This window comes from Aphidius gifuensis, linkage group LG6 (assembly GCF_014905175.1).
Source record: "Aphidius gifuensis isolate YNYX2018 linkage group LG6, ASM1490517v1, whole genome shotgun sequence".
Classification (NCBI taxonomy): Eukaryota; Metazoa; Arthropoda; class Insecta; order Hymenoptera; family Braconidae; genus Aphidius; species Aphidius gifuensis.
The window spans coordinates 1,591,748-1,608,468 of record NC_057793.1 but is presented as its reverse complement, the minus strand read 5'-3'; the positions used below and the strand labels follow the sequence as shown (position 1 = coordinate 1,608,468).

At 25.7% G+C, this 16,721-nt stretch overlaps 1 protein-coding gene across 4 annotated transcripts; it reads left to right on the top strand.

The window, feature by feature from the left end:
* Positions 1-1,434: 1,434 nt before the first annotated feature.
* On the top strand, positions 1,435-8,247 carry LOC122858659 (coronin-7). 4 transcript variants are annotated; one of them, XM_044161702.1, is made up of 9 exons: positions 1,435-1,484; positions 1,975-2,149; positions 2,214-3,103; positions 3,182-3,334; positions 3,677-4,165; positions 4,352-6,260; positions 6,346-6,488; positions 6,677-6,766; positions 6,871-8,247. In XM_044161702.1, exons 2-9 carry the CDS (start codon positions 1,990-1,992, stop codon positions 6,877-6,879), a joined length of 3,843 nt encoding a protein of 1,280 aa, XP_044017637.1. In that variant the 5' UTR covers positions 1,435-1,484; positions 1,975-1,989; the 3' UTR covers positions 6,880-8,247. The 4 variants fall into 4 exon arrangements, with proteins under 4 accessions (XP_044017637.1, XP_044017641.1, XP_044017639.1 ...); XM_044161703.1 differs by lacking the exon at positions 1,435-1,484 and adding an exon at positions 1,854-1,879; XM_044161706.1 differs by lacking the exon at positions 3,677-4,165.
* The last annotated feature ends 8,474 nt before the right edge of the window (positions 8,248-16,721 follow it).

Sequence of the window (16,721 nt, the reverse complement as noted above, 5' to 3'; positions counted from 1 at the left end):
TGATGCATGTATGCGAGTGTTTGATAATTCTGTCAGTATAAGTGACCGTGGTATGTGTCTGTCCTTGAGGGTGAGGCCCTTGACTGAGAGAGGTGATAGACAACCGAGAATGCTTTCTAGGTGATACCTGGATTAACTTCACTCAAAGTCTTATGAATTGAATTTTTAAGCCGGAGAAATTTCCCCGAACATTTCTTTACCCAAGTCTTTCGGAGGAAATTCGGAGAAATTTTTTCACACATATTTCTCCACTCATTTCTCCGCATGCATCAAGATTAATTGGAAAAAGAAAAATTTTGATAAATCATGACATTTTTCTCAAATTAAGACATTTTTTATGAAAAGGATCAGGATTGATCAGGACATTCGTTCCCGAATCAGGAACACCAAATTCTCGTCTCATTTCGTTTTTCTCATGTCTCGCGGCATCATTAGTGTCCTGATAGTATTTCGCATATGGTAACCCATGTTTTTGATTTTAATGTTTAAAGTTATTTTTTATGCTTATATTATATTATGAACTGAGTGGAGATTTTTTTATACAGCCTGATAAGTTTAACTTTTTTAGCAGATCTTTTAAAATCGAGACGAGACGAGGCAAGAGTCAAGCTCTCTCTTGTCTCGTCACGACTTTAAAAAATCTGTCTCTCACTTTGATTTTAGCGTCTTGACATCTCTCATCTATCGCAGATCACTATTTTAAATGTAAAATAAAAAATTACCCAGATTATAAACCCGCTAATCAATCACCCTGGTGTAAATGATTTCGCCAATTTTCTCAAAATAGTTTCACGTATTAACAAGTTAATAAATCTCTAAAATATCGAATTAAATTTTAATTAATTCATTAACAATATTTAAATTAAAAATACTCATTTTTAAAAAAAAATTTTTTTCAAGCTGTACTTGCTGATTTATCATCATTAAAAAATCATACCATAATTAATACAAAAAAAAAAAAAAAAATGAAAAATTGTATAAAATAATTTTTAAATTTCCTAATCGATTGATGCACGCATGCGTGTGTTTGATATCTCGGTCGGTAAGTGATCTGTACTTGAGGGTGGGGCCCTTGACTGAGAGAGGTGATAAAAAACAAAGACATATATACACATGTTCAATGCCACACAATGCCAGCAGGGACTCACACAAGCATACTTTTTAAACAATAACAAAAAATAACTAAAAAACAACAAGAGCAAGAGAGAAAGAGCGATATAAATACAACGAGAAGGGGAGCAAAGGGGAGCAAAGGGGAGGTTTCCCATTTCCGGCTGTCATCCTGACGCCCGTGCCCACCACAACCACCAACCAACATTGTGACATTGTGTATGTCTAGTCTCTTTTTTACTTGTTTTTACTACTTGTGTTTTTATTATCAATTAACGTGTGTATAATTAAACAACTTTTAATTATTATAAATAAATTAAAAATATCATATTATCAACAACGAATGACAAATTTCATTTTAAAATTTTAATCACGTAAGTTTTTATCAATCAATCATTAATTAATTTATTTTTGTTATTGTTATTGTTATTTAAAAATAATAATAATATTATTTATCTATGTAAATATTATTATTTATCAAAAAAAAAAAATTGTTTTTATTTATATTTTTTTGCTCCTTTTTTGTCTTCTATTCTTTCGGCGTAAATCAGGTTTTTTTTTGTTCCTTTTTTATTGTTACAACCCTTGTGTATTGGTGGTGGTTTATACTCAAGGGTGGGGATATTTCACCCCCTGGAATATTAGTCATACATACACAACAAAAAAAAAATTTACTCTTGACTGTTAAGCTGATTATTTTATTAAATAATAAAAATAAAAATACAATTTATAAAAATTTACTCACGTACTTTTTCTATTTATCACCAAGGTTAATTGAATTATTTAAATTTATAACTGTAAAATATATTTTAAATTTTGTTTATTTAAATAGCAAGTATTAAATTGTTGTTTTTTATTTTTTAGATTACATGATTAAAAATGGCTTGGCGTTTTAAAGCATCAAAATATAAAAATGCAACACCAATTGTACCAAAACCAGAAGCATGTATTCGTGATATTTGCGTTGGTTCATATCAAACTTATGGAAATAATATTGCAGCATCAGCAGCATTTATGGCATTCAATGTTGATCACAATGGTAAGTAAATAATAAAAAAATAATAACAGCTAAATAAATAAAATTAAATAAATAAATATTTTAGGATCAAGTTTGGCAGTGCTACCACTTGAAGATTGTGGAAGAAAAAGTAAAACAATGCCATTATTACATGCCCATACTGATACTGTAACAGACATGAGTTTTTCACCATTTCATGATGGTTTATTAGCAACTGGTTCACAAGATTGTCTTGTTAAATTATGGCATATACCAGATACAGGACTTGAAGAATCAATATGTAATCCAGAATGTACATTTTCACATCGTCAAAGAAGAGTTGAAGTTGTACAATGGCATCCAACTGCTGATAATTTATTAACAACAGTATCATATACAAATTTATCATTATGGGATGTTGTATCACAAAATGAATTATTTTCAAATAATGAACATAATGATGTTATACAATCTTTAAGTTGGAAATATGATGGTACACTAATAGCAACATCATCAAAAGATAAACAATTACGTATTATTGATCCACGTATTAATAAACCAATTGTTAATCATTGTTCAAGTCATCAAAGTATCAAAGATTCAAGAGTTGTATGGCTTGGTAATAGTGGAAGAATATTAACAACTGGTTTTGATGCAAGTAGATTACGTCAAGTTTATATACGTGATTTAAGAAATTTAACAATACCAGAAAAAACATTAGAACTTGATTGTAGTACTGGTATACTTATGCCAATATTTGATTCAGATACAAATATGTTATTTCTTGCTGGTAAAGGTGATACAACAATAATGTATATGGAAGTTACTGATAAAGATCCATATCTTGTTGAGGGTATACGTCACAGTGGTGAACAAACAAAAGGCATTTGTTCAGTACCCAAAAGAGCACTACATGTTATGCAAGCTGAAGTTAATAGAATTTTACAATTAACATCTTCAACTGTTATTCCAATCATGTATCAAGTACCAAGAAAGGTTATTTATTTATTTTTATTTTTTGCATTTACATTTGTTGTTTTTGAGTTGTACTAATTTTTTTTCTTCATTGTTTAGTCATACAGAGATTTTCACAGTGATCTTTATCCAGATACTGCTGGCTGTGTTGCACAAAATAATGCTGAGGCATGGATCAAAGGCCATGATGCACCAGTACCAAAAATATCACTTGATCCAGCTAAACGTGAAAAAGGCGAAGAATCAATAACAGTAAGTTTTATTTTTTTATATATCATTTTCAGCTGAGCTTTGTGTAGAATATTATTTAATTTTTATTATTATTTTTTATTTTTATTTTACAGCACGATTGTTATTATTATTATTATTATTATTATTTGAAAATTTTTATTATTTTTTTAGTTTTGATTTATGTATTATTTTGCTGTGTGTACGTAAATTTCAGAATGACACCGATGATTTTAGCTAATTTTTCTTTGAATGTGAAAAATAAAAATAAAAAAAAAAATGTGTGCGTAGCTTTGACTGTTTAATAAAAAAAAAAAAATAAAAATAAGTGTCATAATGAAGAAAAAAAAACAACTTGACCTTTAGATACACAAAGGAAACTTGGCAGCACTCAAGGAAAATCAGCAGATAATTAAAACTGAAAATGCAAAAGCAGCTAAAAGTCTACATGCAACACCAAAAGGTTTTGTACAAATTGCTAAAGTACAATCAATTGTACAAGAACATGAAGATAGAAATAATGATAAACAAAAAGATTTTAATAAAAATAATGACAAAGAAAATTATGATAATGAAGCTGATAAAATTGATGAAACAATGAAAATATTTGATAATAATAATGATGGTGGTGGTGATGATAAAAAAATACAAAATGGAGGAGGTGGAGTTGGAGGTGGTGGTGGTGGTGGTGGAGTAGGAGGACAAACAACAATACCACCAAAACCATTACCAAGATCATCACGTGCTAATAGTATATCTGATGAAGAACCAAAACCAGTTGCACGTCCAAGAACATCACCAAATTCAGCATCAGTTGTCACATCAGTCAGTCCAAATATTGTTGGTGGCTACAAGGTTGGAGGAGGATTAATAATATCATTACTTTTTTTATCTCATTTTTATTTTTTTTCTATAGATATTTTTAATAGTTTTCAAGTTGTTAATAATAATAATAATAATGATAATAATAATAATTTTAAAAAGATAATTTAACTGATAATAAAAATTGTATTTTTTGTTGTTTTGTTTGTTTTTCTACAGCCAAGACTTGGACCAAAACCATTTCAGGCAAAATCTGGAAATCAAGAATTTTCATTTGACAAAGTATTCTCGGTTCCAGTTGCGCCACCAAATAATGACAACAATAATAATAGTAATGGTTATCATTTACAAGATACAAATAATTCAACAATGACTGATGAACTTGTTGATGCTGATAAATCATCACCAATTGATGATAATGAACAAATAATAATAAATAAAGAAAATGATAATGGTAAAAGTGATACATCATCAATTGAAGAAGATGCAAATTCAAGTGATTCTGGTTACAAGCCAAAAACACCAAGTACTGCTGAAAGACGTAAATTATTTGAATCAAGTATTAAAATAAAAGATGATTCACCAGATAATGATGAACCAGGTAATTTAGAACGTGGTGGTTTAAATAGAAATTCAATTGCTGAAAGAAGAAGATTATATGAGAGTCGTTCAGTATCAGTAACTGATGGTAATTTAGCTGAAAAAGCTATGGGTGTTATTGGTTCACCAACATCATTAAGACGACGTGATTCATTTAAATCAAAAAATGATAATAAAGATGATGATAAAATAATAAAATTACCAGTAACAATGTTACGTCAACAAAGTATGGATCCACGTCTTGAAAAACAAGATATAATAACAGCAACAATAACAACACCAACACCAAAACGTACATCAACAGTATTTGGTAGAGTATCAAAATTTCGTCATTTAAAAGGTACACCTGGTCATAAATCAACTCATATTGAAAATATAAGAAATATTAGTAGACAAATATCTGGTGAATGTGATGGTTTTCATGCAAATTATGAACGTGTTGCTGTACCATTAAGTGGTCCTGGTGGTAAAATTGCTGTATTAGAATTAAATAAAACTGGTAGACTTGCTGATGGTGTTATACCAGCATTAGTACATGGTGCAAGTATTATGGATTTTCAATGGGATCCATTTAATAATCAAAGATTAGCTGTTGCATGTGATGATGGTATGATACGTTTATGGGAAATACCAAATGGTGGTCTTATTGAACCAACAAATGAACCAAAACATACTGTTGAAGCACATACTGATAAAATTTATATTATTAAATTTCATCCACTTGCTATTGATGTACTTGCATCAGCATCATATGATACAACAATTAAAATATGGGATTTAGAAGGTTTAAATAATAATAACAGCAATAATAAAGTAGCAATTGCTAAAATAATATTAACTGGACATAATGATCAAATATTTAGTATTGCATGGTCACCATGTGGACAATATTTAGCAACATCATGTAAAGATTGTAAATTACGTGTTTATAAACCAAGAACAAGCAATGTACCAATAAATGAAGGTAAAGGACCAATTGGTACACGTGGTGCTAGAGTTATATGGGCATTAGATGGAAGATATATTGTTGTTATGGGTTTTGATAAAGTATCTGAACGACAAATAATGGTATTTAAAGCTGATCAATTAAATACACCATTAAATACTGTTGGATTGGATGTATCACCAGCAATATTAATGCCATTTTATGATGAAGATAGCTCAACATTATTATTAACTGGACGTGGTGATTCAACAATATATGCATTTGAAGTTACTGAAGAAGCACCATATATATGTCCATTGAGTCATCATCGTGCTGCTAATTTACATCAAGGTTTATCATTTTTACCTAAAAATAAATGTGATGTTGCTAGTGTTGAATTTGCATCTGCATTAAGATTAACAAATAATAATATTGAACCATTAAGTTTTACTGTACCAAGAATTAAAAGTGATTTATTTCAAGATGATTTATTTCCACCAACAAGAGTTACATGGAAACCAACATTATCATCTGGTGAATGGTTCAGTGGAATTAATAAACATGCATCTAGAATTAATCTTCAACCACCTGGAATGGATTGTCGTAAGTTTAAAATTTAATTTATATAAACTCTAAAAGTTTTAAAATGTAGCTTCAATTATTTTATATTTTTTTTTTCATTTATTAGTTTCAGAAAATCAAGGACAAGGTATTGTTACAGCACCAGTATCAGCTAAACAATCTGGACAATATTCATCACAGTCATTTGGCAGTGGTGGTGGAGGTAGAATGGGATGGAATGCAGACACCATGAAAGCCAAGCAAGATGAGGTATAATTTTTAAGCTAATTAATAACAACAACAGTATTATTGAAAGCACGAATTTATTTTATTTTTACACATCAAAATGTTCTCATTTCCTTGAGATACTTATTATTTGTTTAATTTTTTATTTTATATTATTATTATTTTTTTTGTATTGGAGTGTGATTTATGTGTGTCTATGTTGTGTGTGGTAGATCCAAAAAAATATGAGCAACATTGTTGGCGATGTGATAGAGTGTTCTTTGGAACAAGACCATATGGAAGGCGTGGACGAACATGAATGGGTAATATTTTTAATTGTGCTTTGTTGTTTTATGATTATTAAATTGATAAATATTTTTTTATTCACATAAATATGATTTTATAAGCTTGAAATTGATTTTTTCAGGATGAATAAAAATGCTGAATTGAAACAACAAATAATACACAAGAAACAATAATCTCCAAGAACTTGCTGGTGCATTTTTTTAAATATTAAATGCATATATTTGCATAAGCCATATTTAAATTAATTATTCCATTAAAATTTGTGCTTCACATTTACATCATTAAATATTAATTTAATGCTTTTTATTGAGTATCACTATTAACTAAAATTAATGATACTTTTTTGAAGAAAATTATTTATCAAAAGAATAAGAAAAAAGTTTGTTTTTATTTTAAAATTTATATTTATTATAGATCCATGTAATGGGAGTTTTTTTTTTAAATATTGTCGTGTGATGATATAGCTCTAGTCTCGATTGGTTTTAACATAAATATCTAATTTGTTTTTTTTTTTTTTTATTGTCATTTTAAATACAAATATATAATTAAATAAAAAAAAATTAATCATAATTATTTATAGATTATTGATTGTAAAACTATATTAGAATAAATGGCAATTATTTAAATTATAATTCAATTTGCCTATTATAAAAGAAAAAAAAATCGTAAAACAGTAATAATAAGATTTTTTTTTTTAATTTTTCATAATCAATTAGTAATAAATAAAATCTTGAGATTTCTGGTTTTTTTTCTCTGAATAATGACAATTTGTAAGTCAAATAAAAGCATGTTAAAACAAAAAATTAATTACGTTTTAATACTCAAATAATAATGATAAATTATGGAAAGAAAAAATAATATAAAAATATATTTATTAGCCAATGAGATTAAGAATGGACCGAGGTTTAAACTTGAAGCATTAGTAGCCATCATAAAATTAATTTAAAAAATATTATTTGACTTTTTAAAAATGAAAGAATGTTTCTTTTTTTTTTTTTCTATGCGCACATAAATAAATTATTTGAATATCGATTTATATATTATAAAAAAAAAATAAATAAATAATCATATCAATCATAAAATTAATGATTGTTTAAAATAATTAATCAACAAATTGTTAATCGTAAATTAAAAAGTAAATTCTTCATTATAATACTCAAGTAAATGTCACTAAATCCATGACAAATAATAATTAAATTTCATAATATTTTCAATTTATATATAAAAAAATGAGAAAAAAATAAAAAAAACTTTTTACATTTATATACAATTTTTTAAATAACAAACCAACAATTTTTGCTACATATATATTTTTTAGTAACGAAAATGACTTTTTTAATTATTAATTTTTTTATATAAAAATATTGTTTATTTAAATTTTTTAAATGTCGTAAAATTTAGTGATTTTATTTATTAATATTAATGTTATTTCAATGTGGCGCTAATGATGTATAATCATCAATGATTAATGACCAACGAGGTGCCAAAAAATGAAAATTCTTTTTAAATTATTTATCTAGAAAAATAAATATAACTTGATCATTCCTTTTGAGCATTCCATACAAAAAAAATAACAAAATGTATTAAAAATAATGAAAATACTAATTAGAAAATTATTATCAAGCCAATTGAATAACTAAAAATAATTGCTGATTTTTTTTTCGTTTTAAATCACTGATATTATTTGTAAAAAAAATATGAACAAGGCATACAAAAGCCAATTAAGTACCTCGGAAAAATTATCCGCCAAGATGTAGTTTTGTCGTAGTAGTGACGTCTCTTTGTATCAACTTTATATCTACTATGTATTTCATCAATAAGATATTTCTACCAAATAAAAAAATTGTCTATTTATTTAAAACAATAATAATACAAAAAAACAAAAAACCCAGCAACTACAGCAAGTTGGTGAAAAGTCGGAATGAATTTTAAGTGGAGGAATTTGTCCACCATTTCTCCACCCATGGGTCAATGTTGGAAAAAAGTGGAGAAAAGACGGAGAAAAGTAGACGAAAGGCGGAGAAAAATTTCCTCCAGATCACCTAACATAATTGCTTCTATACCTTTATTAATTATTTTTTTACTAATAATACGATTTTTTTGGCATGTATTGAAAAATTTATTAATAATTTATCAGCTGTGCCTGTTGCAATGTTGAAACTAAATTTATCCATGGTTTTTATTTTCCCGATGCCATCTAAATTAACATATGCTCATATATAAACGTTATGATAATATTCTCAAATAAACTTTCTATCATGTTTCTTGAGAGTACTTCCACATAGGTGAATGAAAGATTTTTCGATATATTTTCGTAAATAATTTAAGTCTGTAAAATCGGAATCAATATACTATTTTGTGTAACAAGGGCACAATGTGAGAGCACTCGCATTGGGCCTTTTTTACACAATATAATATTTTTTTTCAATTTAATTTTCTACTAAATAGCCATTATTGATTTATAAATAATTTGATAATAATAATTTTTTTAAATATACCCACAAACAACAAAAAACGAAAAAAAGCAAAATAATTTTTTTATTTTTTAAAAAATTATCTAAAACTATAATTTACTATAGAAAAATTTAATTTAAAAAGTTAATGAATTTAAAATAACTTAAATTATCAAAAAATTATGTAAATTATTGTTTAATAATTTTTTAAATATTTGAAAATATTAAAAAACTATTTTTTTTTGTTTGTTTCTTTAATCCAAATATTCCACGAGAATTTATTTAAAAACTTCTTTCCCATTGTATTTGTGCTTTATGAGGATAATTTAAATCAGCTGCATCTGATACTTTTAATTCATCTGTTGGCTGTGAAAATAAGAATGTTTTTATTGATCTAACATATAGTTGATATTGTGTGGAGTATTTTTAATGCATCAATTAGTGTTGTCTTTGAAATGTTCCTTTATCCATTACATATTTTATTTAATTTTAAAATATAATTTTTGATGTTTAATATTTAAAAACAAAAAATACATGAACTTCGTTGGGTAGAGATTTTTATAATTAGTCATACATTGAATTTCTTCGGTTAATTTATTAGCTGATTTTTCAATTATTTCAGTAGCTCGCCAATATATACCCACTGTAACGAAACTAACGATTGACGAATCACAAGTCACAACCAGTCATAACGATTAAGAGATTAAGATTATCGAATCATCGAACTCTAATGTCATCACTTCATGCACGTTTACAGGGTAAAAGAATATTTATTGGTATTAAAAAATTATTGGGATTAATTAATATGGCAAGACAAGTTGAGGGTGGTTATCGTATTCCAAAATTCTTATCAAAACTTGAGGAAGAAGGTGGTCTTGAGTAACTGGTGTATTATATTATCAAAGACATCTGTACAATTTAAATGTCCAAGTTAAATATTTAATTGAAATAAAACAAAAAAATTTATAGTCAATTCTAAATTATGGAGTTATGTGGAGGATCCGACAGTACACAGGTGCTACAGAAAATAAAATTAATAATAATAATTATTGTAATTAATATTTATTAGTTGCAGATAAAAAAATTGCAATTTAATGAAAATAAATGAAAAACGCAAATGAAATAGAAATAATAATTTTATTAATTTTATCTGAGAAAAAATATAAAAATATATTTAAAGACATTAAAGATATATTATCAATGGGAGTGAAGTAATTAAATTGTGTTTAAATTGTGTCTAGTGTTATTGTCTCTATGAATAAATAAAAATTTATCTGGTTGGATTAAATTGTTTCATTTCGAAAGCATAATAATTAAAAAAGTCGAAATTATTTTCACATATTTTTTCATATATTTTTTCAAATTTTGTATCATCATCCACTACAGACTAATAATAAATATGTTTATGCTAAATTCATAAATCATATATTCACACAGGCTCCCACAAAATTTCAGGCCATTGTTTTTTTTTTTAATTTATTACGCTTTAGCTTCGTTTTCTCTTTTTTTTTATTTTCTACATTATTTTTTTTCTTATTAGTTTTTTCATTTTTTTATTTTTTAAAAATAATATTAATAATAAAATAAAAAATAATAGAGAGACAGGAATAGAGACAATGTAATTTCATTAATTATTGACTTCCATATAACTTATTATATATTTTCTTCACTAAAATCGTCATTTAAATTATTTATTAATTTAATCTAAAGGGGTATTTCTTTGCGGGTCTCAGCTTTCCAACTCTAGCTCCACTATTTCCTAATATAATTCTCATATGTGTATCTCTTGTAAAATGTGTATCAGCTAAATTTTTTTTATCATCACATGTACTTTTTTTTTTATCATTAATTTTTAAACCAAGCATTTCATTTGTTAATTCAAATGTTTTACCATTATTATTATTATCATTTCTATCAATTAATTCAGTTCTAATATCGCAATTGGTTCATAAATTGCTGTTGTATGATTAAAACTTCCAGTACTTATTATGCTGCTAATATTTTTATTTACTATACATATTTATATATTTTTTTTCATTTATAAAATTTTATATGAAAAAAGAAAATGCGAATATTTGAACTAAATCAATAGTAACATTCAACTATTGTAAAAATTAAAATATGAAAATTTAATTTTCATACAGTTTTAAATATTAAAGAACCTTATTTTTATAAAATTTAAAATTGAAAAAAAATAAATAAAAATAGCTATAACGCGGAAATTTTGTTTGTCATTTTAAATTTAACAAAAATAAAAATATTTAAACAAACAATTTAAATTAGAACCCTTGAAAATATATATTTAAAAAAGGTGTAATAGAATTTGTGTAAAGTCTTGAGATCAATGTTGTGGTAAAGGGAGGCAAAGATATATACAGGTAAAGATTGGACCAAAATAATGAAGGGAGAAACATGAGAGGAATGAGGTTTATAAGCGTTAGGAATATTATTTTCCGCACCCCAAAATAAGCGTCATCGCGTGAATATTAATTACTAAAATTATGTAATATAACCCAAGAACCCTTAAGCAAAATCGTATAGAAACTTTTTCAACTACAGAAGAAAATATGTGTTCAGTCCCTATACCTACGCGTTAAAGTTGTCAACTTTGACATTAATTATCTAAAAAAAACCACGGTACAAAATTCTGAAAAAAAATTAACAAAATAGATAATTATTCTGGCTTTTATATGGGACCAAAAATTCGAAAATCGTATAGTTGGAAATTCTATTTACTTTCAACCTTAATATCAGTCACTGATGAAAAAAAAAAAATAGAAAAAATATTAAATTGTACATCTGGGCCCTTTGGTAGTTGGTACGCTTGGTGATTTACGCATTTACACTTTAGTAGTGAATGATAGTGAACGACAACGTTGGACGACGTTACAACGTGCTTATTGTATCTATACGAGTTATATGTATAAAAAATATTGATAAATTATATGTTAAATATACGTTTATAGTTTATACAAGCTCCATTAAAATTCAGTTGTCAGTTCATGAAAATTAAATATAGCCAAAGGTTCAGTTAAATAGCAAAAGGCGACTCTTATTGAACCATTACACAATATAGTTTTTTCTATTTGAAAAGTTTGTGCAGAGGTTATAGACACTATTTTATCACGTGCATTGGGAAAAAGGTAAATACATAAAGTGCAATCAATTTATTAAATTTTCAGAATTTAAGATTTAAAGTTAGATAATTCATAGATTATTACTTTTTTTTTTTTTTAGATTAACCGCAAATAAAATATGCAAACCATGGAAGAAGATGAACTATTGCTTTTAATTAAAAATATAAAAGTAAGTTTCAAATTTATATTTTGCCATAATGTGCTCTAAATAAACATGTGTGTGTGTGTGTGTGTGTGTCAATGAGCGTATAATGCATCAGTGTTTTTTTTTATTTTAAACTATCTTATTGTCAAGTACGAGAGTCTCGAAGCCCTACATTAATTTTTAAATATGATAAAAACTTACTTTTTGTTTTCTCTTCTTTTATTAATCCTTTATTATTTGTTGATTGTTTATTGTTAATAAAATTGAATATAATATAATATTAATTTTTTTATAGCGTGAACCACTCAACGATAAATATCTACAAGATTGGGTACTGAGAACAGTGAAAAAAAATGACGATAATGAAGATTATGAAATAAATTTTCGATATACCTTCAGGCATGGTAAAAATAAAAAAGAAATAAAGAATCAGCATGCTGCGGAAATGAAGCGGTTGCGTATACTATTTTCTCAGCAAAGACATTTTAGACAAAGTAAGGAAATATAACATTATAATAATTGTTTAACTTTTTTGTATAATTACAAATATACTATAATGATAATATTTAATTATGTTTTTAGTATGTGAAGATATCTATAACAAATTTGTTATTTCAAGCTTTACAACATATATTGCTAATAACTGCGAACACATGGAGAATTATAATGATTCAGTCAATAAATGGCATGACAAACCGAATGATTTAAAATATATAATTGATCTATTTGGATCCAAATTAACTTGCCTATCTTTAGAAAGATACCAGTATTCTCATATAATGCCATTTATTAACAATAATTGTCCAAATCTTGAACAACTTCTGTTAAGATTCCAGGAAATAAAAAGTGAAGATTTTGAAAATGTTTTTTCTAATATGTCTAATCTCAAAAGGCTGGGAATTACATGGGCATGTGATAATTCAACTTTACCAGATACTTTAGTTAATTCATTAAAACAAGTTGGTGGAACCTTGAAATATTTAGATTTTCAATCTCACTTAGGTAAAAATAAGATTTTTTTACCAGATTCATTGGCTTTGGTAAGTTTAATTTTTTAATAAATGTTATTTAAAAAATATTTAAAACGCAATAAAAAATGATATTTAATTTTTAATAAAATTATTTATTTTTCAGGTATTTCCTCAATTAATTGCTTTGAAAGAATTACGTATTGCTGAATTTGGACTTAGACAACCATTACTCCACTCAATAGGTGAAATGAAGAATTTGGTTAAATTTGATTTAAATCTAGGCTCCCTAGATACTCATCCAGTGTTTGATGAAAATATAAATATGCATCCAATTGGCAATTTAAAAACTCTGAAGTCGTTAAATATTGAGTCAGAGTGTGGTGTTACAGATGAATTTTTAATTAATCTCTGTAATAATGCTAAGAAATTACGAAAAATATATGTGATTAGTACAAAGTTAACAGATAATGGTATGATGGCACTTAATAATTTGAAAAAATTAAAAACCTTCTATCTTCGTCCACCTATTTTTTTGGAAAATGATAAAATTTCACATTTTCAATTTATCACTGATGCATCAATCCAATATTTATATAATAAGAAATTGAAAACTTTGATGTTAACAAACTGCATTAATATCACTAACAAATCAGTCATTGAACTTGCTAAAAATTTACCAAATTTACAAGTATTGTGTGTTAAAAATACAAGTGTAACTTTTAACGTTGTTGAAGAAATATCTGGATCAACAAAATATCGTGTAAAACCATTAAATATATTTGCTTCCTTTAAAGATCATACAGGTGCAGTCGATCGATTGTTTGAATCGTTTAATATTCAATTTATTTGATTTAAAGATCAATCAATTATAATTAATATTATTATAATTGTATTACTTTATGGACATGTATTCTAGATACTTGTATGATTATATAAAATATTAATTATAAAACTACTTTAATTTTAATTGTTAAAAAAATAATTTATAATAATGATAAAAAAAAAATAAAAAATTTTTCAGTTTACATGTGAACAATTTATTTATATCCAGTTGTTATTTCTCGCTTTGAAAAATAATTTAAAATAAAGATAATATATATTTCATTTATTTATTATCCAATTAATATAATAAATAATTTTGAAATATTTTTATTTTTAATTTTGCACTTTTAATCAAATAAAATTATTAATATTTAAAATAATATTATTTTTAAATATATATTCCAAAGCACAATTTATCACTGTTAATTTTATTCATTAATATTCATTTGATTTTTTTTTTTTTTTGTTTTGTTTAACATTTTTCTTTAAAAAATATATGAAAGAAAAAAAAAAAAAAATTTATATTATAATTAAATTACATCATTGAGTTTTTTTTTTTGACTTGCATAAATTTATGATACACAATTATCTTCAATTTTATGCTTGAAAAAAAATTACATATTCTATTATTTAATTTTAATACTTTTACTTTTTGATATAGTTACAAACAAAAAATACCCGAACATAGTTTTAGAGATTTTTATGATTAGTCATACATTGAATTTCGTTGGTTAATTTATTAGCTATAATTTTTCAGTAGCTCGCCTGTATATACATATACCCACTCTAACGAAACTAACGAACCACAATAACTATTAAAATTATCAAACTCTAACGCTCTGGGCCCTTTGATAGTTGGTACGCTTGGTGATTTACGCATTTACACTTTAGTAGTAAATGATAGTGAACGACGTTACAACGTGCCAATTGTATCTATACGAGTTATATGTGTAAAAAATATTAATAAATTATACAATTAAAATATCAATAAATTATTATATTTATAGTTTATACACGCTCTGTTAAAACTCAGTTATCAGTTCATGAAAATTAAATAGCAATAAGCGATTCTTATTAAACCACTACACAATAGCTTTTTCTATTTGAAAAGTTTGTGCAGAGGTTAGACACTATTTTATTGATTATTTATACGTGCATTGGAAAAAAGGTAAATTCATAAAGTGCAATCAATTTATCAAATTTTTAGAATTTAATGTTTGAAGTTAGATAATTCATAGATTAATTTTTTTTTTTTTTTTAGATTAACCGAAAATAAAATATGCAGACCAGTGAAAAGGATATTTCAAACCCGAGTGATAGTGAACTCCTTTTAACTCAAAATATAAGAGTAAGTTTTAAATTTATATTTTTTGCCATGTGCTCTAAATATACAAGTGTGTGTGTGCCAAAACTAACTGATGAGCGTATGCATCAGTGTTTTTTTTTATTTTAATCTATCTTATTGTCAATTACGAAAGTCTCGGAGCTCTATTAATTTTTCAATCAAAAATTTCCTTTTTTTTTTTTCTTCTTTTATTAATCTTTTATTATTTGTTGATTGTTTATTGTTGATCAAATTGAATAATAAATTTATTTTTTTTATAGCTCGAACCACTCAACGAAAAATATCTACAAGATTGGGTAATGGGAAGAGTAAAAAAAAATAACGATGATAAAGATGAAATAAATTTTCGATATTCATTCAAAAGTTGTAAAAATAAGAAAAAAATGAAGAAGCATGCTATGCATATGGCCTGGTTAATGGACAATGAAGACTATGATGAAATAAAATTTCAAAATTCCTTCAAAAATTGTAAAAATAAAGAAAAATAAAGTTTATGCATATATTATTTATAGATTATTATTGTCAAAAACATTTTAAAAAAAGTAAGAAAATATAACATTATAATTATTGAAATTTTTTGCGTATAATTACAAATATACAAATGATAATATTTAATTATGTTTTCAGTATGCAAACGTATCGATAACAAATTTGTTACTTCAAGCTTCACAACATATATTGCTAATAATTGCGAATACTCGAAGAATTATAATGATTCAGCCAATGAATGGCATGACGAACCAGATGATTTAAAATATATAATTGATCTATGTGGACCTAAATTAACTTGCCTATGTGTAGAAGATTACCAGTTTTCTCATATAATGCCATTTATTAACAATAATTGTCCAAATCTTAGACAACTTCGGTTAAGATTCCAGGAAATAAAAAGTGAAGATTTTGAAAATGTTTTTTCTAATATGTCTAATCTCAAAGGGCTGAGAATTACATGGGCATGCGATAATTCAACTCTACCAGATACTTTGGTTAATTCATTAGAACAAGTTGGTGGAACCTTGAAATATTTATATTTTAATTCTTATTTTAGTACAAATATTTTTTTACCAGATTCATTGGCTTTGGTAAGTTTAATTTTTAA